The sequence below is a fragment of the Anser cygnoides genome, chromosome 10 (genome assembly GCF_040182565.1).
Source record: "Anser cygnoides isolate HZ-2024a breed goose chromosome 10, Taihu_goose_T2T_genome, whole genome shotgun sequence".
In the NCBI taxonomy this organism is placed as follows: domain Eukaryota; kingdom Metazoa; phylum Chordata; class Aves; order Anseriformes; family Anatidae; genus Anser; species Anser cygnoides.
This window is the reverse complement of record NC_089882.1, coordinates 23052189-23075071: the sequence shown is the minus strand read 5'-3', so window position 1 is coordinate 23075071 and position 22883 is coordinate 23052189. Positions and strand designations below refer to the sequence as shown.

General features: G+C 44.2%; 1 protein-coding gene across 6 annotated transcripts in view; it reads left to right on the top strand.

The window, feature by feature from the left end:
• FGD3 (FYVE, RhoGEF and PH domain containing 3) overlaps positions 1 to 22883 on the top strand; it is a 115468-nt gene that overhangs the window by 38643 nt on the left and 53942 nt on the right. For 3 of the 6 annotated variants that reach the window (XM_048061399.2, XM_048061397.2, XM_013187722.3), the window contains exon 2: positions 20753 to 20923. In XM_048061399.2, coding sequence (XP_047917356.1) covers positions 20753 to 20923 — 171 coding nt within the window. Of the gene's footprint in view, positions 1 to 3380; positions 3421 to 7307; positions 7411 to 14373; positions 14515 to 20752; positions 20924 to 22883 lie in introns of those variants that run through there. The other 3 variants (XM_067003250.1, XM_048061398.2, XM_013187723.3) reach the window with 3 other exon arrangements.

Genomic DNA, 22883 nt, shown 5'->3' with positions numbered 1-22883 from the left:
AATATATGAAATGCAGCAGGTGTAACAGTTGTTTCTCTTTAATGTAGAGGAAGTTTGCCTTCAAAAAGAGGATTATCTCAATACCTGCAGAGATAGAGATTTTTTTCCACTGGCAGGGCTAGCAAAGAAAACCTGAAGAAAGGCTTGTCTGCCTTAAAGATTCTCTTATTTTTATCCATCCATGCCAATTATCTTAATAACAAGTCAAAATAATAAGTTCTTTCCAGTCTACAAAAATCTGTATTGCCCATGTCCTTTGGCCACAGAAGGTTATTTTCTTGGAAAGGTGTTTGTGCATTGTGCTCTGGGTGTGATTGGCTAGAGATTAACTTTCCAGTCCGTGCTTGCTGAACTCTTATCAGTTAAACCAGTTAAACTCTGGACTTGCTCACTATTTGGGAGTACTTAAAGGGAATGGCAGGAATGCACGCTGTGGTTGGGATGATGTTCGGGATCTGAAAGGTAAGTGTGGTCTTTGGCTGCGTGTCAGGGCGCGGGGTGCTCAGCGGGCAATAGCTGCTATTGCAGCCAGAAGATATTACAGGGCAGCTGTCTGCAAATTGCAGAATGTTAGCCCCAAATGAGTTCCACACTGCCAGATCTGCTGAGCTTCTGGGCCAAATTTTGACTAGGGACGTCATCATGGAGGAAGAGTTCAGATGCATCTTTTGGAGAGTTGAATTAAACATAACTTTGCCACAGGTTTACTTGTAATAATAGTACAAATTAGATTGAATGAGTGAATGGGCTAACAATAGCCACCTAAGGGTACCAGATTTCATGTTTTCATTAATCCCTGGACAATCGAGCTTCATTCATATTGAGTTTTCTACCTCACTACTTACTGTTCCTCAACACAGTGATGCGTAATGTAGGCAATTGGGTTTTGCAAGTCAGTATTTGTTTCTTGCAATGATAAAATATTGCTTTCTTGTTTATCCTCCTCTGATCATTCCACTATGAATACTTTCTTTGGTGGTATAGATTACATTGCTTTCAAGCTTGGTAATTGCATCATCTTCAATGTGCAGGAAAATTTAAGCCATTGTCCATCCAGTGAGGACTGTCTGCTGATGAATAGCTGCATTCTCTGGTACTCAAACTCGCTCCAATTCATCTGTGAAGAATTGGATTTGGGATGTTAATTATCCAGACAAATCAGCAATTGGTTTAAAGCATTGTTAAGGACAAAGCAAAGGATAAATAGCTTCTGCAAAATATGGCATTGTGAAATGGTACTGATACTAGTTACTGCGATTTGTCTGTGTGCCTCTGAAAGCCTTGCGCAGAAACACAGGCTTAACTTTTTGAGATAATTATCAATAGTGAATACTAACCTATTTCTATCTCTATGTTAAAAGACAAAAGAGAAATTCATTATGTGCTCTGGAAAAATAAACAAACAAAGGCAAACTAATTCAAACTTTGGCAGTCCTTCTCCAAAGTTTCATAGATTTCCAGGTTCGTGGTTTTATGCTATACAAGAAATGTTTGCAAGGCGGGGATCCAGTCCTGAGAGCAGCTGTGTTGAAGTGAACTGCATGTTGGAAGAAGTTTGGGAGTCAGACTGGGGGGAATGAGGATGTGTGCATATATGTATGTATGTACGTACATTTAAGCTACAGTAATGACAGGAGTGATCCAGCTCACAAATTTATTCTGCTGTAGAAAGTTTGTGAGAAAGGAGGTGAATGCCCATATAAAATAGATTTGTGACCTTATGAATAGTATGTTACGCTCATTTGTAGATAATGAACTCATTCTTGTTTGAGGCATATTTCCTAACGTAAGAATAACCTTGAAAGTTTGTTCATCTAAGAAATTGATGCAAATGGTTATGTGATATATGCAAGATCTTTTGGTTGTGGATGAGTGCTGCTTATAAGAGAGTTTTACCTTTGCTTAGTGAGACTTGCCTCTGCTCAGTTCATAGAAGAAACGTTTATCTTTATTAGAAAACAGAACATTTCAAAAATCTCTAGGAATGAATTTTCTTTCCAATTTTAACCTCTGAGTCAAGTGAGAAAATAGAATTAATGCTGCTTCTGTATGTTACCACCTGTCTGTTTAGTTCCACAGTGGTTAATGGGTGAGCTGCTAGCCTGCCCCAATTTTGAGATAAAACGTGTCAGTTTGAGGTTGCCTGTTCTCTGTGATCACCCAGGCAGCGATGGCAGGTTTTCCGAGGAGGCAGTAATTGGTTAAGCTGCAGTGACGGGGGCACCCATACTCTGAGTGAGTTTTTGAATGAATCCAACTTTTGCTGGTGCTCTGTCCTGCTTGGAGTCAACATCCGAGGGGGGAGGAAGCTGGTTGTTTTTCTTGGTGGTAAATCTTTGCCTGTGTTTCTTCCTGTCGCTTGCTGACTTCTGGAGCTCTTATTGCTGATACCCATCGTATGATGCAAATTTAGATAGAATATGGGTTTGGACCTAATGAAAATGGAATGGAAAAAATTATTTACTGCTCAGTAGGTGGTACCATATTGGGGTGACTGTCTGTACCTCTGTAAAATGGTGTGAAGTGCAAATTGAAATACTCAATTTTTACAGCCATCTTGCAAAGGAAAATAAAGGTCATCAGTTAAGATTAGATAGGTTCTTACCTACTTTGCCATTCTGCTAGTCATAGGCTGACCTTCCTTCACAGTCCTCACAGTCTGATATCCTGTTAAAGCTTGTAGTCGTTACTGCTTAACACCGGGGCTGAGTGTTTCCAAAGCATTGTCTGCTTATTCCAGAGAGCTCCCAACCCTGTGGTCTCCTTCCTTCCTCAAAAAAGGGAGAAAAATTAATCACAGTAGGGACAGAAATGGAGCTTCAGTCTAAGCTAGAATAGATTTCTTGACCCCTGTGCTCCAAATTCTCCCTGTTGCCACTGCTGACTCCTGATCACAGGGAGGACCACGGGGTCAAGTCTGTGTGTGTGGATCCATTCCTCACTTCCCAGCACAGCACAAGCTCTTTAAGTATTGCACAGTGAGTCAGCCAAGGTAGGAACAAGTGTCCTCACCGTGCCTCTGCGCTTACTGCTGCAAATGGGCCACGGGGATGGCTTGCAGTGTGTGTGCAGTGTGTTGGGGCACGCTGAAAAAGGCTTACTCCAGTCCTTGTATGGCTTTTCTCTGTCCTAGTGGGTTTTCATTCCCAAGGGCAGGACTTCTAGCCTTTTATCCGTCTGTGAAATGTCATGGAATGCCTGTGGTGTGGTGTAACTAATAATGGTGATGGTGGTCTCGCGAGGCAGGATGCCTCCCTGGGGAGAGCAGAGCTCCTGCCCCCACTGTTCCCTGTCCTTGAGGGCCAGATGGTGGTGACTTAATCGACGACTTTGCATCCTCTTTGAACACCAAAGCTACATGATCTGGCAGTCTTGTTACTTCATATGCAGATGTTATGAGTCCTGCAATCGGCCTTTCAGGTGATTTTTTTTAAAATGTTTAAAAATTGTATTTTTTTCCAAATGCCAAAACCCAGTAATTTTAATTTAACGTTATAATTTGTGTCTCCAACGTATCACTGAATAAATTGGGATTTTATGCCCTTAAATATAATTCCAATTTAAGTTTTGTGTTCGCAGAAGCTAACTTAGTGTTAAGGCTCTAGCTTTTATATTTGTAATTCTGAAATGTTATGAAATAAAAAATATGTAATTCTATAAAGAATGAGAAGCCCAAGCTTATAATGCACTTTAGAATATGTGATAAACGGAATTGAAAAGTTGATATATAAAAAACACCTTTATGTAGTTTTCACAGTTAGAATGAATTTCTTGATTTAACTGAAACCTAACGAGATGATCTTGGAGGTCTTTCCAACCTTAATGATTCTATGATTCTGACCACTGTAGTTCCATCACCAAATGAAAGCACTGAACTGAAGTATTTGGGGAACCTCTGCGGTTGGGTCACTTACTTTGAGAAGTACGTGTGTATACTATGCATGCTAAAATTCTGATAGTACGTAGTGGTTTTAGATGACATTTAAAGAATTCTAAGTTTACCAAAACATTTATTGGAATCTACTAATTACAACTTGTCGGGGTAGAGAATAACTGTTCGTTAACACAGTGTGTGTGTGTTACACCTAAGTCAGTCGCACTTTTCTTTTCCTTTTCCAATCTGTATCCTTGTTCCAGGAGATGGTAGATGGATTTAGTTTTTCTCTATTGTAGATCTTGTGCTCTGTGCCATTCTCTTAAGATAAGTCTGTTGTGTTTATTTTCATAACACTTACCTTTGGTGAAGCCGTATTACTTTTCCTGTTTTATACCTAGAAACGGAGCTGCACAAAAGGATTAACTCCAGAGAGTGAATTTGTCCTGGGATATGTGCATTGTCACGGAGAACTCTGTCCTGAAGATGAAGGCCGTGATGGTTGAAGCCAGCATTAGGAGATTATCTCAGAAGCAGCTGTCCGGGAGGGTGAGGAACAGCACGGGCTGCAGCTGCTCCTCAGGGCTGGCTCGTGGTGTAGGCTGGGGAGCGTCAGGCAGATGCCGTGGAGTCAGGGTGGGCCTTCAGGCTCTGTCCTGGAAAAGAAGCATAACTGTGGTGTCAGAGGAAAAGGGAGGAAGGAAAACCCTTGTGTGTATGTGAGGCCTGTGCCGTAGGGAAGAAGGGCCTGTAAGTTAGGGGAAAAGCAAAGTCACCTTGCCTTTTTGTGCATCGGGAGAGCCATAGATGGCTGTTTGTGGTGAGGAGAAAGTACAGCTACAGCCATTTCTAAACAGTCAATCGGGAAATCGCCCTCAGTGACTCTTGGTAAGGAGCATTCCGCAGATCACGCTGACCTGAAGAATATGACAGAGCCCAGGATGCCCTGTTTGTTTTCTTTCTGAAGCACTGTGGTTTAGGGCACAGGCATAAATCCCCTCTCATCTGTGACTAGAAAATCAGAGACATTAACTGGGATTTTTTCCATTTGTCTCTAGTTTTATTCCAGTTCTTTTGTCAGTGACAATGCGTCCTTCAATGAACAAAATACAAGATAGGTGGTTCAAGCTCTTCAGGATCATTAGTGCAAATGAGCTCTTAAATTAAAAAAACACCTCAAACCGATTATTTTGCTTGGTGGTGACGGCTTTTCCTCTGTCCCAGCCCATAGCAGTACCTTCCCAGAGCTTTTCCATTCTGGAGCACGGCTTCAGCTGAATGAGCGTGGAGCTGGCGGTTTGCCACCATGAGGTCTGCCATGGCTGTGGGACTGCCGGCAGCTCAGACAAGGGAGCTCTGACAGGAGAGCTGACCATGTCCATTTAACCCATGGAAATCTTCTTGGTGGCTGTCCCCTTCGTTCTTGGCTTTCTGCAGAGAGAACTGTCACTGCCTAGCACAGGAGGCGGAAGGACGTCGCCAGTGCAGTTGGTGTGTGTTTATGGAGGCTGGATTTGGAGACAGGGTGGTGAAGCCTGAGCTCTGAGCTTCTCTAGTTGGCCCCAGTTTATTTACAAGCACAGTCACATTGCTTAAGGTGTTTTCTGAGCGCTAACTTTGGTGACAAGAAATGTGTTTTTTCATGTTTCTTTTTTCACACAGACCTCTGGTGGCACTGGGCAGTGCTGGGTGAGCAGCCGTGCCGCAAGCTGGCCTCCTCCACTTCTGGGGCTGTGGGAGCAGGCTGGGCTGGGGCAAACGCAAGGCCATCATCGGGCGTCATTGCAGTTTGCCTGTGTGCTTTTTCCTCTTTTTTATTATTACTGCTGTCTTGTGAAGGGATTTTGAGGTCTTGCTGATGCTGAGCAGTATGCTTCTAAGGAAGCAGAAGGTGTGCCATGGAATTTGAAGGGGTACAGGTATATGTTAGTATTTATTGCTTGAAGCTAGCTAGTTTGTTCACCTTAGGTGTGAAATTATGGTTCTAAAAGGTAGCTCATTCAAAGGTGTTTTTCCTTGTGATGTGATATTTGCAGCAGTTTAGGCTAACCGGAGCCTATAGATGACAATATAGCTGATTAAGAAACAACACAACAGCAACAAAATACATTTAACCGTAACCCCTTCTAAGGAATTGATACAATTGTGACAATATAAATAAATCATACTTTGACTGTCGAGGAATATAAGAGATCAGAATTATAAACTCATTGCAAGTCATTCATTACCTGAACTAAACTTGCAATAATCTTTTTTTCAAATTTTCTTCTACTATGAAAACTCTCTGTATTTTTCTTAACAGCTTCTGAGTTTCTGTAATCAATTTTATTCTGAAGTCATTCCATTGTTTCAGGCATCCTCTCTCCTTAATAACGCAGCTTTGCCAGCAAGCATACATTGTACACATTGAGTATTCTCCATCAATAAAAGGACAATATGGAATAATGAGGCAGAAATTTCATGAAAACCACTAATTATTGAAACAATGACTGCCATACAATAAATGCTACTTTATGCAATATAATTTTAAACACAACTGTTTAGAAATATTCTGAGCAACTAACATAGTTTATAATTATCCTTATTGTCTACACACTTATATTTGAAAATGCTAGTTGCCAGTTACATTTCATGTAATGACAGACCAGTCTCTTTCTTAGTTTATTTCAGTATTGAAGACTATCAGTAAGCAAGAGAAAACGTAAATTGTTTCCGTGGTATTAATTTGAATGCACATTTGTGGTAATGATCTGATTCTGAAATTGCAACATGTATATATATTTCTTTAAAATCATTACTAGCACAGCTGTAATCCAATTTGAGATCATTTATGATGTGCTTTTTCTTTAGAACAAAGATTTATCAGTAAGTCACAACGATTTTAGTGTTTGTGATTTACAGAATGTCCTTACGGCTTGTAGCTATGGATTTGATGAAAACGTGGTTATAAATAACAGGAGAAATGAAATGGTTGCTACAGATACAGTAAATTAACTAGAGTTTTGTTGGGAAAACCAACAATAGATCTTTTTACCGTAGCTTTTTTCTGTAGTCCATGTTACAGGCCTTTGAGTTGGTGTTAACTTTCTTTGGTGCTTGCCAGGGTGAGATAAATATAAAGGGTGCTTTGTACTATCCTGTCTGCTCTGGGATCCAAAATACTGGAGCCAGTTCAGTGGCTTTCACTCTCTTCCAATTTATTTATCCCTGCCTTGTTTTGGTGGAACACCTTTAACCTCTCTGGGTTCTTCATCCTGCTTGTGCTTGAATCCTTAGAGACAGCAGGTCACGGTGTAAAAAAGCACTTATTTAGGCCAAGAAGATGCATGTGCAAGCAAAGTAACACTTTACGCTCAGTTGCTCCATTTGGAAAGTGCAGGATACGCTTGTGTACCTCCTTGGAAAGGGGAGCAGTGTTGAGCTTGACATCAGGAGTGCCCGGTGCAACATGCCTTTGGAACAGTCTGTCAGATCTGTATCTGCTGGGCTGGGCTCTGGTGGAAGCAGAGCGCAGAGCCCGAGGCTGCGTAGTGGTGGTAAGGACTGTTTTCTCTAATCTCTTGTATTTGCTCCAGGAGTGCCGCGGTGTCAGTTCAGTGGGGGTTTGGGATGAGCCTTGTTGCGGGAAGTGGTGCCTTATCTCAACCACTTTGCTTCCATGTGTACATTGAGGGTTTCTCAGTGTACCTGGTGCGAGATAGGTGCGCCTAACGTTGTGTATCTTAAGTCATGTGTCATTGGGTAGGAACTGAGGGAAATCAGGCTCTGCTGTACAAAATGAGCAAGCAGTTCAGCAGTGGGGGTCAGGCCAGTCTGTGGTGAGCGCAGAAGAAAAGACACCTCTGCTCCTGGGGGCTTGGCCCACACTCTGCTGACAGATCAGTATAATAGTATATTTATTCTGGTTAAAGCCCCCATGGAGGCCTAAAGCAGTCACAATGAAACACTTCTTATTTACTGAGTGAGATACTAATGAACAAAATGTTCACACAACCAACCGGTCTTCCATGCAAGAGTTGTCTTCCAGCAGACGAGGGAAGGAGCTGCAGCATTTGCAGACGTGATTGGAGGTTTGCTGATCCCGTTGGCTGAGAAATCGAGGCAGTGGAGCCTGGACCTTTGGTCACCATTGAGGGCTGCCCAGAGTCTCCAAAAGGTGACATCCAGGACCCTGGTAGCTGGACCTCTCCGAGGCTTCCACAGTGGTGGCTGCGCTGCTTCTTAAGGAACTGAGGGTTAGGTAAAGTCTGTCTCAGATATATTTGCTCCAGTAGTACCTGTGAGGGCAATACCCTTGTTTAGTATTGAATCTCACAGGGAGAAAGGCTACCTAAGTGTTTCAGCTTTTAAATGTGTAGCAGTCAAGTATGATGACTTTGTTTGAGGTACCTCAAAGACTCCATGACCCTGTTGTTTTCTGTAAAGGCAGTAAATTTCAAATAGAGAGTTACCAAGCAGCAGTAAGAGCTGAAATATGTTCTCCTTTAATGACTATCATGAACTACTGGACATACATCACTGTGAAATTGTTCTGTATTTTGCAGTGAGCAGCTCTGCTACCAAAATAGCATATCAGTTTAAGAATGCTCTTTACACTTTTCAGTAATGAGGTTGACATTTCTTAAATTCTTTAGTACGAAGTGGCCGCACCTTATGGTAATGGAGAAGAGCTAGCCCTGCCTGGTAAAGCATAGCTCTCTAGCAAAAACCTGAGCTCTGTTTTACCTACTTTTATTTAGTACCTCAATAGACTTCTGAATGAGCAGAAGATAATTATTGGTTTACTAAAACCAATAAAACATTTCAGGATTTAAAAAAAAAGAAGCCAGTTAATTGGGACGCTGTTGGAGATGCATTATGCTGTCACTAAATCTTAAGCAAAGGATAATTTTTACTCTCCTTATTGGCTAAATGAGAGTTTGCTCATTGTAGTGTGTGCCATTAAAAAGATTCACAAGCACATCAGCAGAGCAGTGTGAAAGAGTCCTGCGTGTTGCTTTTGTCATTAGTAAAAAATGTAATAAGATTCTAGTAACTGAAGAAATACATGAAGCCTTTTTTGGTGGCACAGTGTTAAAAGAAGGCTGGAGTCTTGATGATAGTGAGTAGTGTCTGGCTGTTTTCGAGCTTCTGTATTAGTCTTGTAAATCACTGGAGGGTGGGCAGTGTAACACTTCTCCCTCTGTTTTTCCTTCCCACCGTATAAATAGTGCTGGGAGCTGCAGATCTGCCATCTTTCTCTTTGTTCTAGGAAGAGAATCCCCGAGACAGTAAATCACACAGATGCAGGTAATCTGAGAGGAACAAACCGAAGTGGCTTTGGCTGGGATAATTTGTTTGTGTCTAACCTGTGTAAAATCTCTTCAGATTTGTACAGTAATGGATTGCTCTGGCATTGCGGCTCCTGTGTTCAGGCGGGACAGGTGTGAAGTCCTGGGAGTGTTATTAACTTGAAATATGCTCTTTGATTTGCATAATCAGTGTAATTGTAAATCAGGACTCTTTTCATCGTAATGAAAAACCTGTTCCCTGTCAAGGAAAAACATACTCCGTGTTCATCTGAGAAGGTCTCGGGAGCGCTGGGTTGCTCTGTCCGCCTTCCTCTGTCATGGTTCAGCACCTTCTGCCAGGAGAGGGGCCGTGCTGTAGGCACCTGTGGTCAGTGCGGGCTTGGAGATGGGCAGAATGATGAAATGGTAGCTTTAGCTTAGGAAATCCGTGGTGAAAATGAGTTTGAAGTTGCAGCTACATCCTGTGCTTCACCCTTGGTGACCTTTCAGCCGACGCCTGATGCCGCGGCAGTGCTATGTGGGGTGGTACCTCTGGGGGGGGCAGGTGGTCACAGGGTAAGCATCCCAGGGATGTATAAAAAACAGCCAGGCTAAAGCTGGAGAACGGAGCTAGACTGAGCTAACAGCCAGAAAAAGGTGGGATGAGAAGTGTGTTTGGGACTGTGAAAGAGGAAGAGGCAGGGAAAGGTAAGCTGAAATGCTGCAGCAGATCGCAGTGGTGGTGTGAGAGAATATTGTAGTATGGGATTGGGAATTAATTGGGGACAGGAGAGCATTATCTTCCATCTTCTTGCAAAAGAGAAAAAGTGGAATGAGGTGTTAGGAGTTAATGACTTGTGTGTTTCATTATACTTGCAATGAAATACCTGAACAAAAATCCAGTTATCCCTTCCTCTTCTGAAGTGGGCCCCTGCAATGCCTTGAGCTGAACTGGGGCATCTGGACCTTGCCTGCTACACGAATTAAGTCGGAAGTCTAGTACTGAATTTACACATGTTGCTTCATGCTTCAGGAGAGAAAAACAAGGCTTGTGTGCACTAAAGAGATGAGCCTGGCTACTCTTCACTTCTTGCCTACTTCTGTGTTGTAGAGGGATGTTGCTTGCCTTCCCTGCTGGCTGCCTGAAGTCCCCAACGTGTGCTGTCCCTGGTAGGGCTTTTGTCCCATGCAGTGTCACGCTAGCTGACATCTGCCCGGGGATGCCTCTCCTTGCATTTGTCACTCTTTATGCTGCAAACTTTACATCAGTTAATCTGGTTTCTTCACTAGATGGAAGAGTCAGGTTTTTTTTTCTTCTTCCTTTGATGCCGGTGTCACAGAAAGTTACTGTGCCTATCATTTTGGCCTAGAGTAATTCAATTAAGCCATTCAGAGGGAGAAGTCAGGCAAATGCTTCCTTGAGAAGAGTGAGTTTGTCTTAGCCTTTACTTTTTGCTTTGATAAATCACAAAAAGTTCATAATACTGCCTTCCAGCCGTGGAGATTTATCCTGCAGTGTTACTTTCTATATGCCTGTGTGAAGCGCAGCCTGAGTGTAGATTTTGCGAAACTGTGGCCAGGCTTGAGAATTGACTGAGTAGTCTCCAACACTTGTGTTAGAAATTAAACATCTTTTAAATGGAAAAGCTGTTTCCTGTATCCCTTGCAGGAATTTCAGTTTAAAATTACATGGCCAAAAGTTGGAAATCAAACCTGGTAAGATGTGTACAGATTCTGAAATATGGTGGAAATGCTGTCACAATGCAGAAGTTATGGACAGCCTCCTTTGTCATCAGCTGCGGAGACAAAAGCAAGGGCGAGTGATACTCCCTGGAGGCATACAAAATATAAGTAAAATTAGAAAGAATTATCTGAGGACACATTTGTCCCAAAAGAGCGGCAAAGAGCTCAATAGTCACTGCTTAGCTAACGCTGAGAAGCACCCATTTTCCTGTTGCATCAGTCAGGTCATTCGGTGTGTTACAGTTGTAATAGCCCAGATGGCAGGGTTACAGATGCGGGAACAGAAATCAGAGCTAGAAGCTAAGGTACTTGAAATAAGCCACAACAGAGAACACATGACTGCCTAGAAAAGCCCCCCAGACAAAACAAAAAACCCACCAGCCTCCCCCAGACTCCACCTGAACTCCGGCAGCATTCAAGTTCAATTCACCCAGCAGTTTATTAGCCAAGACGTGATTGCATTTGGAGTTTGCTGCTCTGGGGACTTGTACCCATGAGCAGTGCTCGGATAATGCCAGTGCATGGTTAGGAGCTGCGAGGCTGGAGGCTGAGTCCGGTGCCTTCCTGCGGGGAGGTTTGGCTGGGCCCCTGTAGGAGGGGAGGTTGGCACCAGGCAGAGTCCTGCAGCTTCCTCGCTGCCCCCACTTATGTAACGGGACGGGGCTGGGATTAAAAGGACAGCAACGTGGTTTTCGTGTCGCTGGTAACCTTAGAAGACCAAGGTAAGCGACTGCTGACTGTGATACCGCATCCTGTTTCATACAGGAAAAGAAAATATTTTTGTGTTTGGGTTTTAACATGCCTATTGTTAGTTCTGACAGGGGAATGTGCTCTGTGGTGCCTTACTTTGGTTTCTTTCTTATTTTCCTTTTAAGCAAGCATATTTTTATTCTGTTTATGGCTGTTCTCAGCATGGTTTCTCTGGTCACTACTTCCATTCCTGCAGCCTCTTTTAATCGCCAGTGTCAGGAACCAGCCCTGCTCCCTTTTCCCTGCTGATTTTCTCCCTTGGTCTCCTCTTCGGGGAGGGTTGGCTTGGCAGCTGCTATAAAACTACTGCTTTTTTTGCTAGGGAAAAATGGCCTTCCACGTGGTTAATGATAGATTCAGCTTACTTGTCCTGGAAAGTAGTTTAAAGTTTCTGTCTGCTGTGAGTTGACTTGATTCTGTTACACCCCAGCAGATATTGTCCTTCAGCTGTGGTGTGCATGTGAAATATCCAGACAGTCCTTTAAGAGCCCTGGCGTGGAGCTGGCTGCAGACGGGATGACGGCCAGTTGTATTCGAAGCAAAAGAAAAAGCCCCAAACTATCAATGAGTGCCTGGTGGGTTCTGTTGTCTCCTCTTTTCCTTTCCCCGCTGTGGGGCTGTGTGTAAGGACTTTCCAGCAGCTGGATGTCTGAGATGTGCTTGTGCTTTTGCCTTTTCTTTTCCTTGTCACGTAATGAGAGTGAAGATAGCAGTAGGGATTCGCTGTACACCCCTACTTGGAGGAGTGCTGTAGTAGAGAATTATATATGAAGCTCCTTATTTCTGTCATTTGAAGATTTTCTCCTGACATATATAAATATAATTTATAATACGTGTATATATATAAAAGCAGAGCAAACACTTATCTGTAAGAATCACTTCTCTGGTCAATATCTGATAGGTGTCTGTCAGCTTACCGTGTCTGTGGGAGGAGACGCAGTGCCCGTCATCCTGCAGCTGCTTACTGTGTTGAACTCACAGTGTGATTGGTAATTCTTGCTGCTCAAATTTGGGTCTGGGCAGTGAGGTTTTTTAACTTATGTACAGAAAGCAAAATGAGCACGGTGCTGTAGTGCCCTGTCAGGACAGGGGAGAGTGGGATGAGAAGTATTTTAATGTGATGAGTGATACAAGTCTGTTGAAAAGCTAATTCTGATGGTGTCTTTAAAGCAGTTGTGGAGGAATCCCTGGCTGTGTCATCAAGTGTGAAATGTCCCAGAGGAAGAGGTCTCAAGTGGCATTGCACGGGCACCTCGATTCACTGTTGTTCTGGATGTGGAAATAAAAACAGCGCTGTAATGAGAGATAGGGTGACGGTACTGAAATGAGCTTGTAAAAACAGAGAAGCACTGGAAAAGGTTATAAATCAACACGGAAATCTCATCCTCTCCTGAAGAGAATAATGAAATATTCAGTGCCCAGACAAGTACCATTAATTTCAATGAATTTCATACCTACCTGCATTTGTGGATCTTCAGGATGGGCGTGTATTGTAGCTCTGCTTAGTGAGTTAGTTTTAGGACTGATACTTCTACAACAATTGGCCTTTGGAAGTGCTTTAGAGAACAACAAAAAGTCAGAGCTAAAAACTGATTCCTCAGAAACATCTATTTGGATTCAGATGATGAAAGGCAAGGAGCATAAACTGTGTGCCAGTGCCAGTGAAGCATAGCCTTGAATTATTTGGGTTAGCATGCAGTAATTTGCTTTAAAACAATCTGATTATGTTAAAGGTGGGAAATCTCCGTGTAAATTTATGTGACACTGTGACAGTGATGTTCAGTTGTGACCCTCAGGAAGCTACAGAAATGTCTGTTCGAGGAACCATCCTCACCCAAGGCATTTAAAAGTTGTCAGAGCAAGAGAGAAGTCTGCCAAATCCCAGAGCAGATATGCTGTGGCAATACAGGTCCGGGGGTTATTGGTCCTTCCTGTGCTTTATATGCACAAATTTGTTTATTTTAGCTGGTTTGTTCCTTCTGGGAGAAGATCGACTTTCTTCTGGGTATATTGCTGTGTGGTTGTAAGTTGAACCGAATCTACCAGATTTCTCACAGCCCTCCTCAGACACTGAACAATTTGGTGTGGTTTACATCTCCGTGCTTTCCTCATAAGGACACAGCATATCATTTCCCAAGATAGGGCTGTGCTGGAGGAGCTGTGACCAGAGGGAGGGGGAGAGAGAGAGGGCTGAAAATTTTCAGGACTTAGGAAAATCTTTTAACCAGCTCTGTCCCTGCTGCCTTACATTCCCTGTCATTTCCGTGGGCAGTTTCCCAGCAGATGTAATGCCTTTATGGTCAGAAAGCTCTTCAGACACCTCATTCAACCCTTCTGGGGAGGTTACGTGTGAGTGCACCTGGGGCAGTGCCGCTGTGCCGTCCATGCAGAGAAGCCGTCTCAGAGTTTCAGAGCTGAGAACTGGGATTTCTTGGTTTCCGTGGCATGTTACTACACTTAACCACGCTTGCCTTGATACCGAACTGTACCTAAACAGAAAGCGTTTTAAGGAGATCTGGCTTTATCTTCTTTTCTACTTAGAAAGATTCAGGATTCTAAAACATCTGCATCCTGCGTATTGTGTTTCAGACACGTATGAAACTTAAAACCAAGGAGCCCGTTTCTGCAGACTTGCAGCAATCTCCTTTAACTTGTGCCCAGTAAAGCTCCTCGGTTTGCGCTTGCCACGTTTGTATTCTTTGAGTCACCTAACCACACTGGTCGTAGGAAGTGGGGTGGGGGAGGCCAGTTCCTGTGAGCATGGCATGGTGAGCCGTGAAATGAGAGCTGCAGAAGGAACCGTTCTCCCTTTTTTTTTTTGGATGTCCTGTAGGCTGAGCAAGTAAGAAAAATGTGGGTGTCTCTGCTCAAATACAAGTAAGTGATCTATGTCTCTATCTTGATAGAAAACTGCAATCCATGCCAAATTCTTGCCTGCTTTCAAACACAGTGTCGTCTTGTTTGTTTCTGTTTCTGAAAGCTTACAGTGAGAGCTTTGCTGTCACTCTTTTTACTTTCTGGCATGCCAGACAAATAGATGTCATGAGAAATAACCGTCGTGAAGTCACCGGGCTTGACAGAAGGGCACGCGTGTGGCCCTGCAGTGTGGCTGCGAGCCGTGCCGTCGGCACCGCGAGGCTCTGCTGGCCTGGTGCGTGGGTCCTGGGCAGGGGGAAAGAGGGTTTTGGGTGGGTTTGAGGAGGATGCTGGAGTTTACCAAGCAGGGCAACAGGGAAAGGAAGGGCATGCCAGACGGCAGCGTGGGGAAAGACTCAGCAGGAGCTGGTGTGGGGCAAGGCACCGTGTGAAGTTGGAGAGAGGAGGAAAAACTTTGTGGGGGCAGGCTTTGGGGCTGGGAGCACTTTGGGGATGTCATTGGGCATTTTGTAACTGGCTGTAAGAGGTGGGGTAGTGTTCTGCCCTTGCTAGAGGGGACGTCTTTCTTTTGATTTGCAAGACCAGTTTCTTTACAGTGTGTTGTACCTAAGGCTCAAAAGACTGGGTTTCCATACAGTGTAGCAAGTGCTTTAGCTTCTCTGAGCAAGTCCTTACACAGCTGTGTCTGTAACGCTGCCTGGGCACAAAGGACAAAGTATTATCCCACTCGACAGGTTCCTGCTGACACAGGGAAGGCGTAATCAGCACCGTTTAATTTGTGACAGAGTTCCTCTTAGCAAGGTTTTCTCATTCAGAGGCATGCATTAGCTCTGCCCTTGAAGCACTTTGCTCTCTAGCAGTGGGTTTCTGCCTTAAGAACACCACCAGCCTCTCCTCCTTGAAAGGCTTTTGCTAAAGAAGGAAGGGAGAGAGAGAGAAAGTTCACTATTGGAGACAGCGCTAGGGAATGCCCGAGTGGGTGGCTCAGTTGAAAACAGAGATGCTTGAACTGGGAATAATGAAAACCTGCTAGAGGAGGTTAGAGGTACATCCTGTGGGCTCAGTTTGTAGCCAGGCCTAGGGAAGGGCCATGAGTAAGATGTCTAGATAAGGAGAGCAGTTTTCAAAATAACTCCAGAGGTTAACAGTTGAGAGTTGTTGTTGTGAGCATTATCGTTATCATTATTTATAATTATTATTTATCATTATTATTATTGTTATTAAATCTGCTCAGTGCTGGGCACACAGTTGTCCAGACTCCCGTTAGCTGCAGAGCCCCCTGTTGCCATCACGTATGTTCTGCTTTGTCTTCGTGTTTTTTTTCTGCAGTCAGTTTTTAGCCAGACCGGTGATGGTTGCTTACCCAATTGATATGCATGGAGCATATAGCAGACAGCATCAGAAGTGGAGTCCTCGCTGCTAGGGCCATCTCTGGGTGTCACAGCCAGCTTCTCCCGGGAATAGCTGCCCTTTTATATATATGCTTGAAGAAAGAACAGGGAATCACATGTTCCTGTGCTCTTAGAGCTGGACCTGGTGGATCACAAATACACTGTTGCCTCTTGGAGCTACTGACTTCACTGATGTTACAGATGGCCCAAATCAGCAAAATAGTAGGAAACTGGAAGCTCCCATTGCTTGGCCACCTTGTGGGCGATCCCAGTGGATGACCATAGTGACAGCAGCCCCAGGAAGCCCTTGCAGTTGTTGCCAAGGCCATTTTCTCTTCCTTCGATCCATCAGGGAGATGCCCCAGGAGCAGCGGCTGGAGCTGTGGGGCAGCCGGGGCACCGGAGGGTCCCCTCTGGGACCCCCAGAGCAGCTCTGCCTTCCTGCCAGCCCTTCCCAGGCATCCGTGCCTGCTGCCTGAGCTGGGCTCACCGCTGGGCTGCAGCAGCAGCAGGGTTTGGTTTGCCTCGGGGTGTGCCCAGGAGCAGCTCTGGTAGCTGCGCTTGGGTGCTTCGGGCATGGCAGGGGCTGGAGCAGGCTTTGTTTTACAGTGTGACATCAGAGTCTGGAACAAAGTCACGTTCATCTTTCTGGATGTCTGGAAAAATCCCCCGATGGTATTAATTCTCAGTGAAGGCGAACTTTTAAAGTAGGTGTTGTTTATCAGTGCCTTTCTGGTGTGTTTAGTCTGCAGAGCCTTCCTCTGTAAGTCCTGCATCTGTCATCCCTTCTAACCCTTGCGCCTTCCCCGTGCCTCGCCTGGGAGAGCAGGGGGGGCTGCTGGCTGAGGTCACAGCTCCCCTTCTTTCAGCTGGACGCCACCAAGCTCTCCGGATCAGCATGAGGACTGGGTGAGAAGCCCCCAAGCAGCACGCTGGGACACGTGGTGCCAGCCCCCCGCTCACTGCCCAGCTTGCTGCAGGAGATGCAAACTAGCTGCTGATCTGGCGTTCCCGGGTCTTGCTGCTGGCCATCACAGCCCTCCAGGAAACTGATTATTTTAACCTGGGAGTGTCTTTTCGTGCTACAAAACTTTTTTGGAGAAGTAGAATTAAAATATGCTGCAAATTAAATTATTTTTTTTCTTGAGAATCAAGGCGTTATCTCTGGAAAGCACAGCCTTTGTCATTTTCTGCTTGGATTGGTTTTGAAGTGGGAAATTGTCAGCAGCATTGTTCATGCGAGTAAATTACAAATAAGCCACCAAGTACTTGCTCATAAACACGGTAGAGACGCTAGGACTGGGCACAGCATGGCTGAGGCTTTTTGGCCAAATTTGGTTTGTTTGGAAGCGCACGGTCAGGCTTTTTGCACCCTGTGCTTGGGGCTGTCACAGGTCCCCAGGCATCTCGTGGCAGGGCATGGGGGGAGCGGTGGTTTGCAGTCGGCAGCGTTTTGTCGGGTTTGGGGACACCCGGGCAATCTTCTGGTACACGCACAGGTCTGCACGTACCGGCACGCTCCCCAGGTGCTCATCTGGACGCTGCTCCAGCCCGGAGCGCGCTTTCACAATTCCAGCAGGGCAGAGAGGAGGCAGTTTGTACCCTTGCTCCTGCGGGCACAGGAGGACAGGCAAGGGGTCTCTTCGCCATCTCCCCCCACTGGAGTGTCTGGCAGCAGAAAGCCACACAGCCCGGGGGCTACCCGAGTTGCTCCTGCCTCAGGCTGGTGTCCCTTCCATCCCCAGGAGCACCCCAGCACGCTCTGAAGCCCGTGGGCTGTGCTCTCGGAGAACTCCATGGGAAATAACCCAGTAAATCTTGTTTTCACAGATCGTTTTATAGCGCTTGAAAAAATATGTAAGGAAAGTGGATTTTTGTCTGGTGTGCAAAAAGCAGCCCTTAGGGGCCACATCAGAGATGAACAGAGGGAACCAACTTGGCTTAAATTAAAGAAAAAAGAATGAAACCCATTTTTGTGGTTTCACCCATGCATACTTTTCTTGATTTAGGCTCAGCACTACATTTGGTGTTCAGGGCACTTGTGGCTTTCCAAGTTTCTCAGCTTTCCAACTGTTTATCAGTTTTTTTTGTCTGCTTTGTGCCCGCTTGCTCTTCGGAGGTACCGTCAGCACACGCACGGGCTAAGTGCAGGCAGGAGATGACCAGCAGTGTTATTTTCATTGGTAGTGTGTATATGCAACATACAAGAGGATATAAAATACCGTATTTTTCGAAGACAGTAGATTTTCTTTTTTTTTTTTTTAATGGGTCTTTTTTAACACGAAGTAGTGTAAGGCTTTGCTAATTATTTGCTCTGTGGCTGCTTCTGAGCACAAGTCCTGGAGCAGTTGGAGCCGAGTTCAGAGCTCATTTCAGGCAAGATGAAGGCATCTGCCGCTGTGCTGAGTTATTACTGCTGAGGGATCTTGTTCCAGGAGTGTTTGAGTGGTTTGTCCAGTAGGAGAGGAAAACTTGTACCTGGATTTATAAAATAAGGGTCAAGGCACTTTTCAGTAACCGAAGTAGGTTGCAAGAGCTGTCAGTGTAGACACGAAATAAGTGTCTGCTGGTGTCCTGCACTTGAAAGTGAGCAAGTAATCAATAGCCCTGACTTCTATCAGTAAGAAAGAAAGGTGTCGCGTTGTTATGCTTCCACAATGATGAATCTCAGTAGGAACCAGAAAACAAGTTTTGTTCTTCAGTTTCTTTTGAAACTTTACAAAATGACACCAATGAAGGCGGTCCCCTTTTCTGGCAGTGGTTGGACAGGAACCCAGAGTCCTTCAGGCCAGACCTGGAGCTGCGTCACTCCCTAGGGATGAGGCCGGTACTGTGCTTATGAGCTCAAACAGCCAGGCATGGTTAGAGGTGTCCCGGGGCAAGCTGCTGTGGGTGCTGAGGCTTGTCCCCAAGAGTTGGGTCGTTACAGTAATTCTTGGAGCAAAATGCACGTGTGGAAAATAGAAGATTGCTGGATTGCCAACCAGTCATGGCCACTAGTCAATACACGCTGAAACAATTCCCTCTCTCTTCTGTGTGCTGCCCTTTTTATTTTTTTTGAATTATAGCGTTTCCCTTGCGCACGTTTTTTAATTTCTTGCTGTGCTGAGCTACTGTTAATAGGGAAGAAGTTTCTGTCCTTTCTCTTAAAAGCTGCCACGTCACGGCACTGCCATCGCTGTCACGGGGCTCTCAGCATCCAGACCGGAGGCATCTACATAAGCTCCTTCCGTGCTGATTTGTTTGTAATAATCTATTAATCTGCTCTAATAATCTACTCTACTTTCACTGCACTTTCCTGATATGCAAAATTCTATTTGAATAAAACCCAGTGCTTATAAATTCCTGGTTTCAGACAGAAGTATGTTTTAATAGCTGGTCTCAGATCTGCTTAAAAGCAGATTTCATGGTAGAAATGTTAATGAAGCTTCAACAGCAACAACTGGCAGCCATTCTGAGGAATATGGGGTTGTATATTTGGGTGGCGGAGGTCAGGAAATAGTTTTGTGCCACCTGAACCTATTTTTGTCAGCAAAATTAATATTTTATGCCTTTTTTTTTTTATGTGTACTACTGTGAAAGTTTCTGCATCAGCTAATCTTCTAAAGCAGTCAGTGAGGCTCAGATTTCAAAGTCGTTACCCAAAAGGTCACATCCTGATTTAATACCATTGGTGTAAACCCAGGATAATTTAGCTGCTGTGGATGGAGGTGCTTGTCATTTCAGTTTTTTGATCCAAATATAAATCTAGCCACAAGTAGGTTGCATTTGTGAAGCTAATGCCGTGTTCCTGAGCACATCCCAGGAAGGCTAAGATTTGTTCTTACACTGAGTGCATCCTCCCTATGTGGTGCAGCTCACCTCTCTCCAGGAAGGCTCTGGGCATTTCAGCTAGTCCACTTGAAAACAGGGATGTGGAAAGAATGTTTGTCAAGCTTTCTTTGCCATAATTTTGTGGATTATCATTCACGTTTCTAGATTTGATACGTTTTCCATTTCTTAGGACTGCCAGAAGCATATATATTCGTGTGTTCATATGCAGCAATCCTAAATCACACCCTTTTTTAAACCTTTTTATGCCTTCTTATGACATGCTATTAAAGCTGGTTAGAGGATTTCATGTAGCTGTAGACTTGCCACATGTCCAAAAAAAAAACAAACAACCCCAAGTCAAAAAAAAAAACTATGTGAAAGTGAATATATGGGTTTTCCACAGTACACACAGGAATGAATCAAGAATGCTAAATTAAAAGACAAACAAACATTAATTATGCATTTCTCTATTTTCCCACTGGATCATATCTCAGTGGGATCTTTTAGATTGGAGCCTTTTGAGGGAATGTTAATATTTTATGTAATAAGGAATAATAAATAGCAGTAAAATGCAGCTTGGATGATTAAATCTCTGAAGGAATGGAGCTTGTACCAATCTGTCCCCCCACGGGACATATTCACCATAACTTAGGTGGTGCTTTTTGTTTGTTTTGGTTTTGTTTGTTTTACCAAACAGCATGATGTTGTATGCTGGGGCATATATATCTCTGTTTGGAGGAATCCTTTTGAAATGGCTTTTATCTTTCGTATTTATTCTTTTATTTTGGGTGTTGGTAGTAAAGAAATAAGTCATTAATTACATTCTAAAACGTGTGCTGACTTACCAGTCAGCATGACGTGACTATTAAGACTGGATATATTGCTTGTAATAACTTCTGAGTGAGTGCCTTGCTCCTTTTCTACCCTCCTTCCCTCAGAATGTAATATGAATGATATGCTTCTAGAAGTAGCTAAATTTTTTGCTAGGATTAATAGAAGGAAGTAAATATTGCCTTTTTTTTTTTCCCTTTCAGGTTGCCCTTGTTCTCCTTTTCAAATCAAATGTCACATTGACTCAAATCCAGCATTGGAAGCATGTGGGGAGCTGCAGCATATCAGCCCAGCACAATGTATCCATCAAACTGGAAGGAAGCCCAAGACCAAAGCTCCACTGGCCAAAATGCATCCTCTGCAGAAACCCCAAGGCAAGTGGCTTTGACCTCCTAGCAACTGTGCAAGCTTCTATCACACATGATGTGTAATATTTTTAATTCTTTTTTAAGTCACAGCAAAGTAGTTATTTTATGTTCTAAGGTTCAAATACAACTAGTAGGGTTTTATTATTTTCATTTTTCCCTTGTTAGATAGCATCTTGGGGAAGCCCTGAAGAATTGGTTCAGGAATAACAGATTAACTTGTTGATTCATATTTCCTTTACTGCTATTAAATGTCATGCAGCTGTGAAATCGAAGTTTAATTTAGCAATATTTTTTTCATTCTCTATCATTTTTTTAAAGTATTAGAATAGCTTATTGTTTAAACCTGGATCTGTTTTCCATTTATACTAAGAACTGTGTGTAGCAACAGGAAATGCTGAAATGGAATGAATGTATTTTAAAAATGAGAAATATGAGCTAAGGCAGTCACATTCATGGGTAGCGTGTGGGCTGTGGTAATTCCACAGTCCCGCCAGACTCAGAGTGAAATAGGTGACAACCCCAATCTATGGTAGAAGAGAAGTCAGGAAGAACCATGATCTAGCAAGTTTTCTGGTCTCCCCAGACCCTTTTTTGACAGGTCCCAGTCAAAATTCCCATGGGACACTGTCACCTATTACCCAGTACTTGAAAATCAGACGGGTTACCTCAGACTGAGCCAACTTAGCCAAAGCTACAAATCATCACTACAAGACTTGGTCGTGAATGTGCCAGTCATCTTCCTTAAAGATACTTTCACATAAAATTTAAATAATGATTTTATCATTTCACTGCATTTCTTTATAATAAAAATAGTTCTTAAAATTACCTGCAATGAGCATACATATAACAGTAGAGAACAATGTATAAGATCCTTTGCAAGGTTGGGAGATGGCTTTTTTTTTTCCTTTGCCATTATTGACTTTGTAAATTAGAAATGGCTTCTTCTCCTGAGAAGTGGGAGTTGCCACCCGCTAGATCAGGTTGCCCAGGGCCTCGTCCAACGTGGCATTGAGCACTTCCAGGAACTGGGGCATCCACAGCTTCTCCAGGCAGTCTGTGCCAGTGCCTCACTGCTCTCTGAGTGAAGAATTTCCTCCTCACCTCTAATCTAAATTTCCTGTCTTTTGTTTAAAACCATTCCTCCTTGTCCTACCATTATCTGCCTGAGCAAAAGGTTGCTCTCCATCTGTTTTATAAGTCCCCTTTACAGAAAAGCTGCAATGAGATCTCCCCAGAGCCTTCTGTAGGCTGAACAGCCCCAGCTCTCTCAGCCTTTCTCCATAGTAGAGGTGCTCCACTCTCTTGATCACCTTTGTGGCCCTCCTGCAGACCTGTTCTAACAGCCTCGTATCCTTCTTGATCTGGGGTCTCAGGCCTGGATCCAGGCGTCCATGTGGTGCTTCACAAGGGCAGAGCAGAGGGGGACAGTCCCCTCCCTCCCCTGCTGCCCACCCCTCTGGTGTTGCAGCCCAGGACACAGTGGGCCTTCTGGGCTGCAAGCATGCACTGCTGGCTCATGTTGAGCCTTTCGTCCACCAGAACCCCCAAGTCCTCTGTAGGGCTGCTCTCAATGAGTTCTTCTCCCAGTCTGTACTCATGTCTGGGACTGCCCCAGCCCAGGTGCACCATGTGCACCTTGTTGAAGGCCAATTATGTTCATGTGGGCCCACTTTTCCAGCTTGTCCAGGTCCCTTTGGATGGCATGCCTTCCTTCCGGTGTATCAACCATACCACTCAGCTTGATGTCATCTTCAAACTTGCTGAGGGTACACTCAATCCCACTGATTGTGTTATTGATAAAGACATTAAACAGTCCTGGTCCCAGGACAGATCCCTGAGGGACACCGCTCGTCAGTGGCCTCCATCTGGACACAGAGCCACTGACCACCACCCTCTGGGTGTGGCCTTTGAGCTAACTCCTTATCCACCGAATGGTCCACCCTTCAAATCTCTCTCTCTTCAATTT